This window comes from Pongo pygmaeus, chromosome 12 (assembly GCF_028885625.2).
Source record: "Pongo pygmaeus isolate AG05252 chromosome 12, NHGRI_mPonPyg2-v2.0_pri, whole genome shotgun sequence".
NCBI lineage: Eukaryota > Metazoa > Chordata > Mammalia > Primates > Hominidae > Pongo > Pongo pygmaeus.
This window is the reverse complement of record NC_072385.2, coordinates 108,445,630-108,463,027: the sequence shown is the minus strand read 5'-3', so window position 1 is coordinate 108,463,027 and position 17,398 is coordinate 108,445,630. Positions and strand designations below refer to the sequence as shown.

Genomic DNA, 17,398 nt, shown 5'->3' with positions numbered 1-17,398 from the left:
TAGAAGATCAAATCAGCCACAACATTCTCTTAAGCCAAAGTCTCATCCAGGAAGGCCCTAACTCTCTTTAATTCTATGAAGGCTGAGAGAGGTGAGCAAGTTGCAGAAGAAGAGCTGGAAGCTAACAGAGGTTGCTTCATGAGGTTTAAGGAAAGAACCATCTCCATAACATGCAGGTGCAAGGTGAAGCGGCAAGTGCTGATGGAGAAGCTGCAGCAAGTTGTCCAGAAGATCTAGCTCAGATCACTGATGAAAGCAGCTACACAAAAACTGCAGATTTTTGATGAGATGAAACTGGCTTCTATCGGAAGAAGATGCCATCTAGGGCTTTCATAGCTAGAGAGAAGAAGTCAATGCCTGGCTTTAAAGCTTCAAAAGGACAGGCTGACTCTCTTGCTGGGGCTAATGCAGCTGGTGACTTTAACTTGAAGCCAATGCTCATTTACCATTCTGAAAATTTTAGGGCCTTTCAGAATTATGCTAAATTTACCTTGCCTGTACTCCATAAAAGGAAGAATAAAGCCCGGATGACAGCACATCTGTTTACAGCATGGTTTACTGAATATTTTAAGCCTACTGTTGAGACCTACTGTTCAGAAAAAAAGACTGCTTTCAAAACAGTACTGCTCATTCATTGACAATGCATGTGGTTCCTAAGAGCTCTGAAGAAGATGTACAAGGAGATGAATGTTGCTTTTACACCTGCTAACAAAACATCCATCCTGCAGCCCCTGGATCAAGAAGTAATTTTTTTTTTTTTTTTTTTTTTTTGAGAAGTAGTTTCACTCTTGTCACCTAGGCTGGAGTGCAATGGCACAATCTCGGCTCACTGCAACCTCCACCTCCTGGGTTCAAGTAATTCTCCTGCCTCAGCCTCCCAAAGTGGCTGGGATTACAGGCATGTGCCACCATGCCAAGCTAATTTTTGTAGTTTTAGTAGAGACAGGGTTTCACCATGTTGGCCAGGCTGGTCTGAAACTCCTGACCTCAGGTGATCCACCTGCCTCAGCCTCCCAAAGTGCTGGGGTTATAGGCCACCACACCCAGCCAAGAAGTAATTTTGACTTTCAAGTCTTATTATGTAAGAAATATATTTTGTCTTAAGACTATAGCTGCCATAGATAGAGTGGTTCCTCTGATGGAATCTGGGTAAAGTAAATTGAAAACCTCTGTAATGGATTCACCATTCTAGATGCTATTAAAAACATTTGTGATTCATGGGAGGAGGTTAAAACAAACATTAGTAGGAGTTTGGAAGAAGCTGATTCCAACCCTCATGGAATTCTAGGGGTTCAAGACTTCAGTAGAGGAAGTAACTGAAGATGTGGTAGAAAAAAACAAGAGAACTAGAATTAGGTGTGAAGCCTGAAGATGTGACTGAATTGCCGCAATCTCATAATAAAACTTGAAAAGGTAAGGAGCTGCTTCTTATGGATAAGCAAAGAAAGGGGTTTCTTGAGATGGAATCTACTGGTTAAGATGCTGTGAAGATCACTGAAATGACAAGGATTTAGAATATTATACAAACTTAGTTGACAAAGCAGTGGCAGGGTGTGACAGAACTGACTACAATTTTGAAAGAAGCTCTACTGTGGGTAAAATGCTATCAAACAGCATCACATGCTACAGAGAAATCTTCCACAAATGGGAGAGTCCATTAAGGGGGCAAACTTCATTATTGTCTTGTTTTAAGAATTTGCTACAGCTATCCCAATCTTCAGCAACCACCATCCTGCTTAGTCAGCAGCCATCAGCATTGAGGCAAGACTCTCTACCAGCAAAAAGATTACAACTTGCTGAAGGCTCAGATGATCATTAGCATTTTTTAGCAATTAAATATTTTTAAAATTAAGGTACATACTTTTAAAATATATACTGCTATTGCACACTTATGAGGCTATAGTATAGTGTAAGCAAAACTTTTATATGTACTGGGAAATTCAAAAGTTTGTATAAGTTACTTGATTGCAATATTCACTTTATTGTGGTGGTCTGGGACCAAACCTGCTGTGTCTCTGAGGTACGTGTGTACTATTAACTATTAACTCATCTCTTAATTTGGCCATGTTTTTACAGTTCAGAAATAATATTTATGCTGTGGCATCTTCTGATCTTCAAAAACTACTTTTTTTTATGAAGTATAAATTAAAGTAAACATGCTATGATAAAATCTTGCCCTTACCTAAAAGTGCTAGCAATTAGGACTACTCAGAATTATAGGCTCTAATATTTACCAGTTCCCCATCCAAAGATGGTATTATGTCCCAAGTCAATACATCATCAACAACTGAACAAAACAGAATAGAAAGAATTATTTCTATTTTTGAGAGAATATTATTTGTTGAGAGAAATAAAAGTGAAGTGTCAGGGAAAAAACACCTCTTCTAAAACACATCTATGCAAAGGGAGGTGTGATATAATACATAAAATAGTTTTTTTTGGAAGCTACCCAAAAGAGAAGCCCGTAGCTGTAATTCCTGAGTACCTCTACCTTTTCCAGGGACTATGTGCCAATCATTCTGAATCTGTGTTTCCAGAGCGTTCTAATTCCTAGGGTTGGCTTTCTTCTGGGCTTGTCTTACTGTCAGCCTATGTTTTAGTTTTTCTCTGTTAAGTTCATTACCACTCATCCATTTGCTTGGCTGCTACCAAAATTTTGTTGCTATTGTTTCTCTTCTTTTTCTTCGTTCTTGTGAGTTTTTACTTTAAAAAAAAGAAAGAAACCTCTTGGCTGTCATTTTAGTAGTGTTTCAGGACGAAACAGGCAAATGTGACTTAATATGCCATGCTATCTGTTACTTTCCTTTTCCCTAAGTCTTTAAATTGCAATTATCCTATTTGGAGATCTTTACTTTTGTACACTGTGTGTGTGAGTGTTTAAAATGCATCATTTGGTTCATCGTTTAATGGGTTAATGAATCACAAAAGGAGATACCTAGGCCTGGTCCAGATGACTGGGTATAAATTGGATACCCTGGACCTCGTCCCTTTCACAGGAGGTGGCTAAGACTCCTGGGAAAAGTGTGAGAGCATCGGCAGTTGTACATGGATGGCTGCCTTATGTGAAGAAAGAAAATTCTGGACGTGGAAATGTGTATGGGAACGCTTGTGTGTGTGCATGTGTGCACACAGCTACGTGCTAGGTAGGAAAACCATGGTCTGCTAACAATCTCTGTTATTTTTCTTTCCCAGGATCTGTCTCTCTTCTTCTTCTTCTTTTTTTTTAGAGACAGGGTCTCGCTATGTTGCTGAGGCTGGAGCGCAGTGGCTATTCACGGCATGATCATAGCTCACTGCAGCCTCAAATTCCTAGGGTCAAGCGATCCTCCTACCTCAGCCTTCTCTCTCTCTTCTTTTCTTGGCAGTATACTCTTCTTTGGGGGAAATGCTTCTCCCTCTGCTCTGATGCCATAGGTCTAATGGGCATGGCCCCTCACATACACACAAGGATGGACAGTAATGCAATCCAGGACACAAGAATCCTTCCTTGCGTTTTTCTAATCCAAAGGAGGAAAAGCACAACCCCTGGAGAGGCAAGGCTGTAGGGAGGTGTGTGTCTGGAACCATCGGCAGCTTGGGAGCAGCTGTTCTGCAGTGGCAGGGAGCAAAGATGGCACACGGAGAGAGGCAGCTCGGAGAAGGAGGGCCGCCTGGGGGCATTCCAGCTGCTTTCATGATCTGTGTACTCTTCTGCCCTTCCCTTTCTGCTTTTTGCCTTTGCTTTGTGGGTTTTGCCTTTTAAGGTTCAATTTTAATACTTGAAACTAAAGGAGATACAATATTAATATACCAACTGAACGCACAAAGCACAAAGTTGCATATTGAAGGCTTTTGTTACTTCCATAGTTCTATGAAATTCCCACAGAATTGTTAAGCTTTAAGTATCCATAAACACAGCTAAAGCTCTAGAAGACATTTAAAAATAAAAAAAATTAGCATCATTTTCCATATTTGTCTGAATATAAGTTGACTTAAAATAATAGAACAGTACACAGCATAAGAACACAATTCACATTCTGAACCTTGGGGAAAAAGAGGTCTAGATGCAGGCCTCCTAGGAAATTGGATAGCGGAGGGGTATTTTAAGCCTATGTTTTAAAGCTTTGAAAAGTTTTTTCTTGTTTGCTTTTAAATGTACTATGTGGATGCTTTTAAAAGAAAGTAAATTTCAAGAAAGTATTTACCCTAAGGCAAAGACAAAATTTTTTTTCAGTTATAAGATATCAATTTAGGGATATTAAAAGATTATTAGGGAGGGAAAATCCCTACAGTAGAACCTCTCAGGAACATAATTTATGGTATCTCACATGACAGTCATCATCTCTGCCATTTATAAGGTCTTCTGTGAAAAGTAAAGCTTATATTCAGATCATCTTTTATTTGGACTAACAGCATTACTTTTGGCCACTGTGATTATCACTATTTTTATATGCACTGCCTATTAAAAAGGTAGGAACTAGAGCACTTAAAATTTTTCCTGCATTTTTATCACTGTGCATGTTGTTGTCTCATTCAGTGACTGACATCTTAGGATGAGTTCTAAAAGAAACCTCTTATTCTGAAGAGTAGCTGCTCTATCTCCGTGAGCATTCCTGTCTGGGCAGAGTAAGGCTCTATGGCTGGCAAGACGTACTGGGCTCCTGGCTTCCATTAGACTCTGACCACACAGGTCTGTCCACATTCAGAGGAGGGAAGAAAAGCTGAGGAGTCCTTAAGGAAGCAAGTAGAATACTACCTGGAAATTTATACTATTTGATTACTGGGGCCATGAAAAGCCATGTCTATGAATTAGGTAATTAGTATCCACATGGTATATCACAATTTCATACTGAATATAAATGGAATCCCCTAAAATCCTGGGGGCTGTAATGGTAGGGTAGGAGTATTTTGTTCCTATGGAGCCTCTACTCAAGTAATTGTGCTTCTTAATCAATCGGAGCTCAGCCTTCTTCTCTGGTCTGCCCTATGGCTGCCTTTGGTCTGCTGGTCAGCCCTTGGAAAGTTTACGATAACCACCTCTAGGGCGGGCTAATTCCACCAGAAAGAGTGGCTAAACACTGACTTTAAGATGAAACCTTAATCCAGGCTATAGATTATCTGAAGCAGCTTTCAAAAATGACAGGTATCATTTTGTGACTGGCAATCACAGCCGGCTACTTACAATAAAGCCTGAGGGTGTAACACAGCAAGCCTGAGGGGTAGTTCTCTACAGAGGTGGCTATGATTATTACTGCTCCCTTCTTTTAGTTTCCTCAAGCAATAAAACATTGTCCAGAAAGCCATGCTCCTTCTAATAGCCTCTAGCAGCCACATTCAGCTGTGGTCACCCTCATGTACTCGGGTGACTTAGCGTGACAGAACTAGTAAATGATGAGAAGAATTCAGATGGGAAATGCTACTGAATGAGATGGTATTCTTATAATTAACAGGAAAACCATGACCTGAATTCTTTGAATAGGCCACCTTATCTGCCTGGTTTTGAAATGGAAACATCTTTGATCTGGAGTCTGGGTTTGAATGCTATGGGTGTTTAACATAAAAAACTGAAGTCCAAGGATAGCAAGGGTTATCGTAATATCTAGGTAGGTAGGACAGGCTTAATTGCTTTGTATTTGTCCATAAAAATTCCTTTTCTGCTTGAGAGGGCATTGCTGGTAAATCATTCGGTCTCTTCCTCACTTATTCTCACATTCCAGTTTACTTCCTAAGTCATAAAAATAATACATTAAATCCTCACATAAACCTCAAAAGGTAGATATTATTTTTGTCCCCATTTTAGAGATAAAAAATTGAAAACAAGGCCAGGTACGGTAGCTTGTGCCCATAATCCAGCACTTTGGGAGTCTGAGGCAGTTGGATCACTTGAGATCAGGAGTTTGAGACCAGCCTGGCCAACATAGTGAAACCCCATCTCTACTGAAAAAAAAAACAAAAAACAAAAATTAGCTTGGTACGGTGGCAGGTGCCTGTAATTCCAGCTACTCGGGAGGCTGAGGCAGGAGAATCGCTTGAACCTGGGAGGTGGAGGTTGCAGTGAGCTTAGATTGGGCCACTGCACTCCAGCCTCGGCGACAGAGAGAGACCGTGTCTCCAAATAAAAAAAAAAAAATGAAGACAAGAACATTTCAACGTAAGCAAAGAGCCAGATTCCAACTCAGAAAGAGTGTGGCTCAAGAGTCCATGCTCTGGTGCCCTATACCACTCAGCTCTGCCCAGAAGCAGTGGCCTGACTCCCTCGCTGCTGGAAAGTGCCCTAGCAAGGCTAAAGGCAGGTACTCTTACCTGGTCAGGTCCTGAGTCTCCATGTGGGTAATGTGTTATCAGGCCACTCTGATTTATTAAGTCCCTAACTTCTCTCTTCAGGGTAGTCCTACACTTTACTCATTAGCTTCCTTGTCAGGCTATTGCCCAAACTTGCTTGATGATAAGAATCAGCTGGAATAAAAATGTAGCTTCTCAAGATCCTATCTTTAGAAATTCCAATTCACTGGGTCTGATGTTGTCCCAGAAATCTGTTTCCAACAAGTGACCCAGGTGATTCTTCTCATCAGTCAGGTTTGATAAACACTGCCCTAGGAGCTGTAGCCAATGGGAACAAACATCATTGTCTTAAGCACTATGTATTATATAGTCAAAATTTCTATAGCATTTCTATAGCTGAATTAATCCAAAGCAATCGGTACATATGGCACAAAATGGTTTTTTTTTCCAGGAAGGACTAGGGGGTGGGCTGGAATGTCTTTGTGGTTTTCTTGTTTCCAAGTGATGACTGTTAGAAAGAATTCTTTAATGGCCGTGCCCTTGAGGGAGTTTTTGCATCGCTCTGGTCATGGAACAGCTTATACCAAATAGAAAGCCATTTTATATAGTTCTTTTAAGTCCTGCCTGAGAGAATTTTTGGAGAAGAGCATATTAAATAAAGAGGAGAAAGAAGTACACAGTTCTCATTACTTCAAGGCCCCTAAAGCAAACTCCTTGCATAACCAAAAGAGAGAGACTCAGGCTTTTCAACTTAAATGTTTATAAATCATATACAGAATGATTCAGGAGAAAATTTTATAAGGGATTAATTCAATTTACACAGTCTAATCAAAGAGCAAAAATGATCTTTGACAAAGAATTCAAAGGCAAAACTGTTGAAACTCACGACTATCAAAATATTGTTTAAGGTTAAAAAAACGGATCTGAAACATGCCTAATCTGCTCTGACACTGTCACCACTGCTTGTCACAAATGAAGTTTCCACCTGAGGCACCGCTGAAAGCCAAACTTCAGTTGCTATATTTGTGAGTTAGTGGGGGAAAAAAGGAAAATAAAAAGTAGAAATTAAGACTAAAAGATGGTCAAAGGAAGAGAAAGCAAACCAGTCCTTTCTGCCCTGTGGAACAACCTGCTTTTCAGGCCTCATTTCTGGCAGGGGCATCGCAAATCAGTAGCAGAGGCCAACACCCAAGTCGAAGGCACAAGACATACGTACCTCTTGGTGGGAGTGGGCACTCCAGAGGACATGTGGCTAACCACGGTGTCATTCATATTAGTCAGAGGGCGAGGAGGACTGAAAGAAAAGACATTTACCTTATATTAATAATGACCAACTAGGGGAAACAAGGGAAATGACGATAAGCATGATAAGAGCAAAGGGACCAATCATCATTCGTGGTAAGCACAGCAGGACCCATGAGGAGGAGGGGACCCATGGGGGGGGGGACCCATGGGGAGGGGGGAACCCATGGGGAGGGGGGGATCCATGGAGGGGGACCCATGGGGATGGGGGGACCCATGGGGAGTGGGGTAGAAATCGATACTTCAAGCCTAAGTAAATTCAGCAAGAGGTTCTCCCTCACAAAGCCACAGGGCCACTGAGCTGTGCGTACCAGAGAAGCAACTGATTATAAGCACACTACTAAAGGACGTAACTTCGGTGGCTTTTGCTTTGTAGTTTTAGTACATAAGAATTTAAATTCTGCCCCTTAGTGAATTTCTCTACATTTTAGGTACAAGATTACTAGGTGTCTGGCATTCATTGTATATTACAAAGGTCACAACATCGAGGTGCATGCTGTTCCTGAGATTTGGTTAGAGCTCATTGGTTTCCCTCAGACTTAGTTTGTAAACCTTTAACCAGAACAGACTGTTAAATACCACGTTCAAAAATAAGACTCTGGAACAAACTTTGATTAATTCTCTACTAGAATCTGAACAACAAATCCAAATTTTACACCTATACCCTAATTAGAATGTTGTCTTTTATAACCCCTAATCCAAATTTAAACTTGAAGGTTAGCATTTTTGGTAACTTGTCTTTAGCTGCAGGTTTTCTGGACTCCAGTCCATTTCTCCTTCTTTTGAAAGTCCTGAAGGAATGAATTCAAGCTTCTCAAAAAGGTGCCAGGTATCTTGCCTTCCAGCCATTCTTCAACCCCTCTCCCTCCCTACCAGGTTCAGCTACAAAAGGGTTCTGTCTTGCATCTGGAACCACATGACCATTGCTAAATACTTAAACTGGAAAATTTCTCACTTCCTCTTTTAAACTGGAAGAAGTACAGTCATGTGCCACACAATGATGTTTGGTCAATGACAAACCACATACATTATAACAGATTATAATACTGTATTTTTACTTTACCTTTTCTATGTTTAGATACATAAATACCCTTGTGTAACAGTTGCCTCCAGTATTTAGTACAGTCCCATGTTGTACAGGTTTGTAGCCTAGGAGGCTACATACATACATAGAGTGTACTTACACATACCTGGATGGTTTTGCCTGCTGCAAACCTAGGCTACACCATACAGCCTAGGCTACACCATACGGCCTAGGCTACACCATATGGCTTAGGTATGAAGCAGGTGAAACCACCTAGGTTTGTGTAAGTATACTCTCTGATGTTAACACAACACAAAATTGTCTAACAAAGCATTTCTCAGAATGCATCCCCCATTGTTAAGTTATGTATGATTATACTTCTCAGATTTGTCTATCAAAAGCATAAAACTGAAGCTGAAAGTCCTTCTCTCATATTTAGGTGCTTGGGAACTAACTACCTTCTGGTTTCTCCTTCCATTTAAGGACAGAGTTAATTATGTAAAATGTTTTTGGAGAGGTTATACTTAGCAATACTTGGTGAATATTAAGGGATCACAGGCTTTATTGTTTTGCAGGTTTCATAGTACACTCAAATAAAAGCTCAAGGGGAAATATTTCAGGGAGGGCCAAGGAACCCAGACGTTAAAGAAGGATCTCTTCCTCTCTCCATCTATCTATGCACTTTTTTTTCTTCTTAAACCAACTGCATTTCTGTATAGGGATTTTTTAAAATGATGTTTCCATTTAATGGAGAGTATCCAAGAGGGAAAGTAATTTGCAGGGAACTGATTTTGGTCTCTTGATTTTTAAACCATAGTACTATGCTTATTGTTCTACATTCCTCCCTTCGTGTGACATGTCTCTAAGTAAGACATTCAGAATTGAAATACGCCTCTCTAGGCTAGAAGTCAATTTCAAGTTATTTATCTGACTACCTGTCTTCAGACAGATATCCAATTATGTCCCAAACTTTCAAGACTATTAATGCTAGTGGCTGTGCTGAGTTATAGTCAATTAATCAGTTGTTTTAGGTTGACTAATGATGGAAGTGAACACAGAGATTAGCTTACATTTAGTCCTAAATTTATATTTTTGCCTCTGGTTCTTTTATATCAATTGTCCAAATGAAACAAGGAGACAATCCCTATGAAAGAACCAAATCCAGCACAACAGCTTTCTGGTCCTGGAAATAGAATGGGCTTTTCTTTAATGTATTATTATTAGCAATCTATTTCCAAAAGAAGATAAAGACATTTTCACGTTGCTTTCAGAACTAATACAGTTACCTGCTATATATATTTTTTTAATTTTTAATAAATAATAGAGACAAGGTCTCACCATGTTGCCCAGGCTGGTCTTGAACTCCTGAGTTCAGGTATCCTCCCACCTCAACCTCCCAAAGTGCTAGGATTACAGGTGTGAGCCACCATTCCCAGCCACCTGCTATATTTCAATATTAAAGATATCACTGCATTCTATTTCCTTTTTGGTATTCTCAGAGGAAAAATGAGAAAAATTCTAATTCCTAGAACATAAATCCATGCAATAAAATTTCATGATTTGTAACAATTTGGTCTGATACCACAAACATCTTTATAATCATCAATATCTCTTGGTATATATCATGTTCAACCATTATAGCACAAATATCAAAGCTTCTCTAATATTCAAAACCAGACAGTAATGGTTATATTATAAACTATAAACTAATCGTAACTGACCCCCAAATGTCATAGCCTTTCTGAACTCCTAACATGCTTTGTTAGAAAGACAGGTATATGTCTGCAGTTTAAAATGTAAGAAGCACTTGCAAACTTAAAGGAGGTCTTTACTACCGAACCTCCACTAGAGCCACAATTCACCATGAAAGCCAACAGCTCAGATGCATTCTTAGAAGGTGTAACATGGCCTGGGGAACACAGTCAGACTCTGTCTCCACAAAAATTAAAAAAATAAAATTAGCCTGCTGGCCAGGCACAGTGGCTCATGCCTGTAATCCCAGCACTTTGGGAAGCTGAGGCGGGCGGATCACAAGGTCAGGAGTTCAAGACCAGCCTGGCCAAGATGTTGAAACCCCGTCTCTATTAAAAATGTAAAAATTAGCTGGGTGTGGTGGCAGGTGCCTGTAATCCCAGCTACTTGGGAGGTTGAGGAAGGAGAATCGCTTGAACCCAGGAGGCGGAGGTTGCAGTGAGCCGAGATTGCGCCACTGACTCTAGCCTGGGTGACAGAGCAAGACTCCATCTCAAAATAAAATAAAATAAAATAAAATAATAAAAAAGATTAGCCTGCTGGCTGGGCGCAGTGGCTCACATCTGTAAAACTAGCACTTTGGGAGGCCACGGCAGGCGGATGGCTTGAGCCCGGGAGTTCGAGACCAGCCTGGGCAACATAGCGAAACCCTGTCTCTACAAAAAAATAGAAAAATTAGCTGGATGTGGTGGTGCACACTTGCAGTCCCAGCTACTCAGAAGGCTGAGGTGGGAGGATCACCTGAGCCCAGGGAGGTTGAGGTTTCGGTGAAACTGACATTGTGCCACTGCACTTCAGGCTGGCTGACAGAGTGAGATCCTGTCTCAAAAAAATAAAAAATAAAAATCAGTCTGGCATGGTGGCACGTGCTGTAGTCCTAGCTACTCAGGAGGCAGAGGTGGGAGGATCATTTGAGCCTGGGAGGTTAAGGCTGCAGTGAGCTGTCATTGCACCACTGCACTCCAGCTTGGGTGACAGAGCAAGACCTTGTCTCAAAAAAAAAAAAGTAACACACTAAAAATGACTTCTGGCTCAAACAAACATACAAAACCTTCATGGTTCTTGTAAGACATAACTGAAAAGAGTATTTCCAGGTGTAAAGCAGACATTAATGCTACAAATTATAGAAACTTAAAAAAACAGAATTGGCACATTAGATTGGTTTTGTTGATCTTTAACATTTAAAACCAGTTGAATACCCTGAGCACCAGATGTTCTGTATTTTCCTTTGATACAGCTCTCAGCAAGGTATAGGCACTATTGAGTTTCATGATACCAAAATGGCCACCATCTATTGCTTAGTCCAGAAATTTGGGAGGTTCCTTCTTTGTTAATAAGATACACCATTTTTTTGATGGGATAGAATACGATGATGATATAGGTAGAAAGTATCTGGTAGTCAGTAGAGGTGGTTTTTAAAAGACGTGGCAAGAATTTGGTACTTCTTAATTAAAGGGAAAGCATCACTGTTACTGGGTACCTACTGATAAAAGATTACCTTTATTTCAATGACCTAACTGTATATAGATGGAGACAAATATGCAAGCAAATCATCACAATGCCATGTAATGAGTGCAGCAATGAAGTATGGTCGGTCCTCCATGTCTGTGGGTTCAACCAACTGCAGATGGAAACTATTCAGAGAAAAAGTTCCACAAAGTTCCAAAAAGTAAAACTTGAATTCACCATGTGCTGAGTAATACACTGAATCCTTGCAAAGGACGTGATGTGTAGGCATTGTGTTAGGTATTACAAGTACTCTAGAGATGACTTAAAGTATACGGGAGGATGTGCATAGGTTATATGCAAATACTATTCCATTTTATTTCAGGGACTTGAGCATCCTTGGGTTTCCGTATCTGTGGGGGCTCCTGGAACCAACCTCCATGGATACTGAGGGACGACTGACAGACCAAGTGCTGAGAGTCACAGATGAAGATCAGGTACTTCTGCCTGGAGGAACAAGGGGCAAGAATCGTCACAGAAGGCCTCAGAGAGGAGGCACCATTGAGAAGAGTTTTCCAGATACAGAAAAAGAATTAAGAGAACCCTAGATAGAAACAGTATGTAAAATGGCATAGAAATCCAAAAATACATGAGAAACTGGGTCTAACTTATTTGTTTGACCAAAGGCATCTGAAAGGGAGTAGCTGGAAATGCATGTGGAAAGGTAGAGGAGAGGGAGGATGTGAAAGGAGCTTGTCCTATCACAAGGTGAGAGATCTGAACTTTATATTGCAGGAAGCAGGGGAAGCACTGAATGTAAGACAAAAACCGATGTGACCATCACGTCATTTTAAAAGCTCACTCCAGAATCTTGCAGATGCCGGTCTTTTATCAAAAGTGTGCATGGGAATCATCTGAAAAGCTTTCTGTAAGATAAGATACCCAAGCCCTACCCTCAGTTCAGTGACTCTGAACTTCTAGGGGTGAGGGGAATCTTTCCCCCATATAATATATAAACATATCATGTAGGATATATTTGGAAGCAGGGGAATGGAAGCTGGGAGGTCAGGTAAGAGGTTATGGCAGTTGCCCAGATCAGTGACTATGAAGATGGACAGCGGTAGTGAAGATAGGGGTGAGAGAAAAGGAAAGCTATTGTGAAGACAAAACCAGTAAGAGAGGGTGACTGATAAAGTACACAGGGTTAGGAAATAAAGAATAAGAGATTTTTACCTTGGCTACTGGGTGGTAAAATATCCAAACTAGAAAACACAGAGTAGGAAACAAGATCTGAGGTTGGAAAGGAGGAGGGATGGGTAGACAGAATGAGCAGGAAGATAAGAGTAAATAGGATTTCAATTTTGAAATTGTTGGGTTTGAAGTACCATTGATAATAAGTACAGGTAAGTGGATGTCTAGAAAGCAGTTGAAAATAGGAGAATAGAACTCAGATGAAATGTCAAGTTTGAAAATTCATGAGTGTCATTAAACAGTACTTGTTCATTTCAGTATTCTGAACACTAAAAACGTGCATTTGCTTATTTATTTATTGTTTTGAGATGGAGTCTCTCACTCTGTTGCCCAGGCTGAAGTGCAATTGCGCAATCTCAGCTCACTGTAACCTCCACCTCCCAGGTTCAAGCGATTCCCCCCTCTCACCCTCCCGAGTAGCTGAGATTACAGGCATCCACCATCATGCCCGGCTAATTTTTGTATTTTTTGTAGAGACAGGGTTTCACCATGTTGGCCAGGCTGGTCTTGAACTCCTGACCTCAGGTGATCCATCTGCCACGGCCTCCCAAAGTGCTGGGGTTACAGGCATGAGCCACCAAGTCTGGCCAAAAACGTACATTTATATTTATTGTTTTTAGGCAGGATAGGAGAGGTTTGGGGACCTATGCAGTAAGAGAGTGGCTTAGATAACAGGAACAGAGGTTCTGGTTATTGGGGAGACACACCTCCTATTACAAAGCACAAATTGAGCTTACTGGTAGAAATAATTTTCATGCAGTTCCCTTGTGGCCAGACCACTCCAATTCATTCTGGTGATGCTCTGAAATACAGACTAACTAAAAATTAAAATTCCTACAAAATCTCTCTTAAGGATTTTAAAATCATCTGTAGGAATAGATAAATAACTTGTACCTTTAAAAATGTTTCAGGACAGATTATATACAACTGTACATTTCTTTCATTTATCAGATATTTGCCTATAATGTGACAGGCACTGTGCTAGCTTCTGGGAATAAAAAAAAGATGAAAACTGAAGTCTCACAAAGAAGAAAAATTTAGAAAAAATAATTATAATATAATGTAGCAAACACTTAATAGAAGTAAGAAAAACTGCTATATGCATGGGAAAATACTGAGATTATCTCATCCCATAAAGAAAAACATATTTCTAGGGTGTTAAAGAGTTAAATATAAGCCAGGCATGATGGAACACACCTACAGTCCCAGTTATGCAGGAGGCTGAGGTGGGAGGATCATTCAAGCCCAGTATTTTGAGGCCAGCCTGGGTAACACAGCAAGACTCCGTCTCTTAAAGAAAAAAGAAGAGTTAAATATAAATGTTTATATAAATAAAGAGAAAAGATATAGGTCTATGAATAGAGAGGATTTTCTTAGCTCAAAAGCAATGGAAAAATTAGAAAAACACCAGTTAATTTGAATTGTTAAAACCATTAAAAAAGAACTAAAAAAAATTTGGGGAACTACCTGAACAAATGTGACACAGCAAAAATTAAATGCCTTAATACATAAAGGATTCACACAAACTTACAAGAAAACTACAGGGATTCCAATTAGATAAATGGGTAAAGTAAAAATATGTGTTTAAAAAGAAGAAATACAAATGACTCAAAAGAAATTTAATTAAAAATTACAGGCTATGCACAGTGACTCATGCCTGTAATCCCAGCACTCTGGGAAGCCAAGGCAGGAGGATCGCTTGAGCCCAGGAGTTCAAGACCAGCCTGAGCAACATGGCAAGACCCCATCTCTACAAAAAATTAAAAAATTAGCTAGGTGTAGTGGCATATGCCTATGGTCTCAGCTACTCAGGAGGCTGAGGTGAGAGGACTGCTTGAGCCTAGGAGTTAAAGGTTGTAGTCAGCCATGATCAAACCACTGCACTTCAGCCTGGGTGACAGAGTGAGATCCTGTCTCGGTGGGGGGTGGCGGGGGGGGCGGGGGGGGGCGGAAATTATAGACCACTTTCTCTGGGAAAAATAATGATCTTTTTAAAAAGGCAATCCTTAAGAGTGGAGAGGGTTTTCTGACATAGGTCCTTAATTTACTACTAGTCAAGAGTGAAAGTAAAAAGTTAAGCCAAATTTCTAGAAAGTGATTTGGCAATATGTCCATCAAAGATCTTAGAGAACATTCAAACACTTTGGCTCAGTAGTTCTCCTTCTAGGAATCAATTCCAAAGACTAATTAGAAATGCACAGAGAGATTTATATTAACAAATATTCAGGAAGTGTTATTTATGGTAGGATAATTTTGAAATTATCCTAAGTGTTCAAATATAAGGAAAGGAAAAGTAAACCATGGTATATCCATAATTATAGGATATTATGCTGTCATTAAATAATAATGCTTATGAAGACTTTTTGATTACTTGGAAAAATGCTCAGCATATAGAAGATAACAAAGAAGGGCAAGATGATGATGATAGCTAACAATTACTGAATGTTTGATATCTATCAGACATTTTAGAGCTTTAAATACATTATTTATGCTATCTTCACAACAATCATATACAATTATTTATACATACACACAGCACACTCAACTACATAATAAGCATAAAATGAAACATCTGGAGGCAATATGGTCAAATGTTAAGATAAGTGGAATTATGGGCAGTTTTTCCTGCTTGTTTATACTTTCCAACACTTCTTCAACCTTTTCGGTTTAATTTTTCCTGATTCTAAGAGAAAAAGATGCTTAACATAAAAAAAAAAGTCAAATTTCTAAAGTGAGCCTATATTATTTTTGTTATTAAGAAAGCAAACTGAGAAGGAAAGTGTTATATGAGCACACACACACACACACACACACACACACACACACACACACACAGGGAGAGAGAGAGGGAGGAAGAGGGAGGGGGAGGGAACGAGGGAGGAGAAACTATGGTGTAGAAGTTTGAGACTTTTAGTAGAAAACCTGTAAAATGGTTTGAGTAGATCCGAAGTTCCACAACTTCCCAGCATCATTACCACCACCACTCCTCAAAAATGAGAGTAAAGAAAACATCTTAGACCAGTCTAGATGATCTCCTCTACTACATTGTAAGAAATCTGTGATATTTTTAATACTGTATTTCAAGTATCTGGCATAGTATCAGGCACAGAGTAGGTACTCCGTAAATATTTGTTGCCCATGAGTCAGCACCATGTTGCGGAATATAACAGGAATGGTGAGTGGGTAAGAAGTAATCTATTATATTTAGGTATGGTGAGACTATTCTCCAAAAATGGGATGACATTATTTGCTGTTATATTTGGTGGATGTATTTGTAGCGTCTGCAGCAATAGCAGACTCTTTTTCCCCTTCACTGGGAACAGTGGTATATTCTTTTCTACTTAACTCTATTAACGTCTACTGCTTGGTCTGTTATTTTTTTTTCTTCTACCATCTATGACTTAGGAATAGAATCAGCAGAGTGGAGAGTGTCTTCACTAATAATAGCAATATTTATTGAGTGCTTACTATACGGCAGACTAAGTTTGAACATTTTCCATGGATTCACTCATTTAACCTTACACCAAGCCAATGAAGTAGATACCATTATCTTTATTTTACAGATGGAAAAGAAAACCAAAACTGAGGCATGGAGAAAAGTAATGTTTTTGAGGCTACAGAGCCAAATCGTGGGAGCAAGAGGATTTGAACCGAGGCAGTGTGGCTCTGAGTGCGTGTGCTCAGTCATTCGAGTGTACTGTCTACTATCGTTCACGACTGCACTTTCAGGAAAACACTTAAGGATATTTACTCTATAAAAAAAAAGCCAACAGCATGACATTAGATCATAGTTCCTGTTGTTTCTATAGGAAGATAAGACAGTAATAGTTGCAAAGTATAGTTTTTGAGTGATTTACCCTTTCCCCATCATATTATTAGAACTCCGTGTCCTAAATGGCTCTCTGAACATAAACCATCTGGCTTGAGAGCTTAACAGGATTAACTTTAAAATCTAATCTTCATTTCAAAGATCTTCTAGGTTCCTAATCTCAGCCTAGCAAAATACATACATTTAATGAGCAAATTATCTATTATATAAACCAGACTGTTAACTAAAAAAAGTTTAACAATGGGCTTAAAATCAACATTGAGTGTTATGACTCATTTTGGCTTTCTGAATTGACTTAGATCCAGGGGTAAACAATGTCTGGATAGGAGTCTCTAACCAAGGATGTGAAAGTACAGTACTGATGTTGTGTAGACAAAATTTCTACTTAAAATTGCAAAGTTTTAAAGATGAAGGAGTAGGCTGGGTGCAGTGGCTCACATCTGTAATCCCAGCACTTTGGGAGGCCGAGTCAGGAGGATTGCTTGCATCCAGGAATTTGAGACCAGCCTGACTCCATCACTACTAAAATCAAA

At 39.7% G+C, this 17,398-nt stretch overlaps 1 protein-coding gene across 16 annotated transcripts in view; it reads right to left on the bottom strand.

Moving 5' to 3' along the window:
* DTNB (dystrobrevin beta) overlaps positions 1-17,398 on the bottom strand; it is a 295,200-nt gene that overhangs the window by 101,384 nt on the left and 176,418 nt on the right. For all 16 annotated transcript variants that reach the window (XM_063648879.1, XM_054474817.2, XM_054474818.2 and 13 more), the window contains exon 10: positions 7,478-7,555. In XM_063648879.1, coding sequence (XP_063504949.1) covers positions 7,478-7,555 — 78 coding nt within the window. The remainder of the gene's footprint in view (positions 1-7,477; positions 7,556-17,398) is intronic.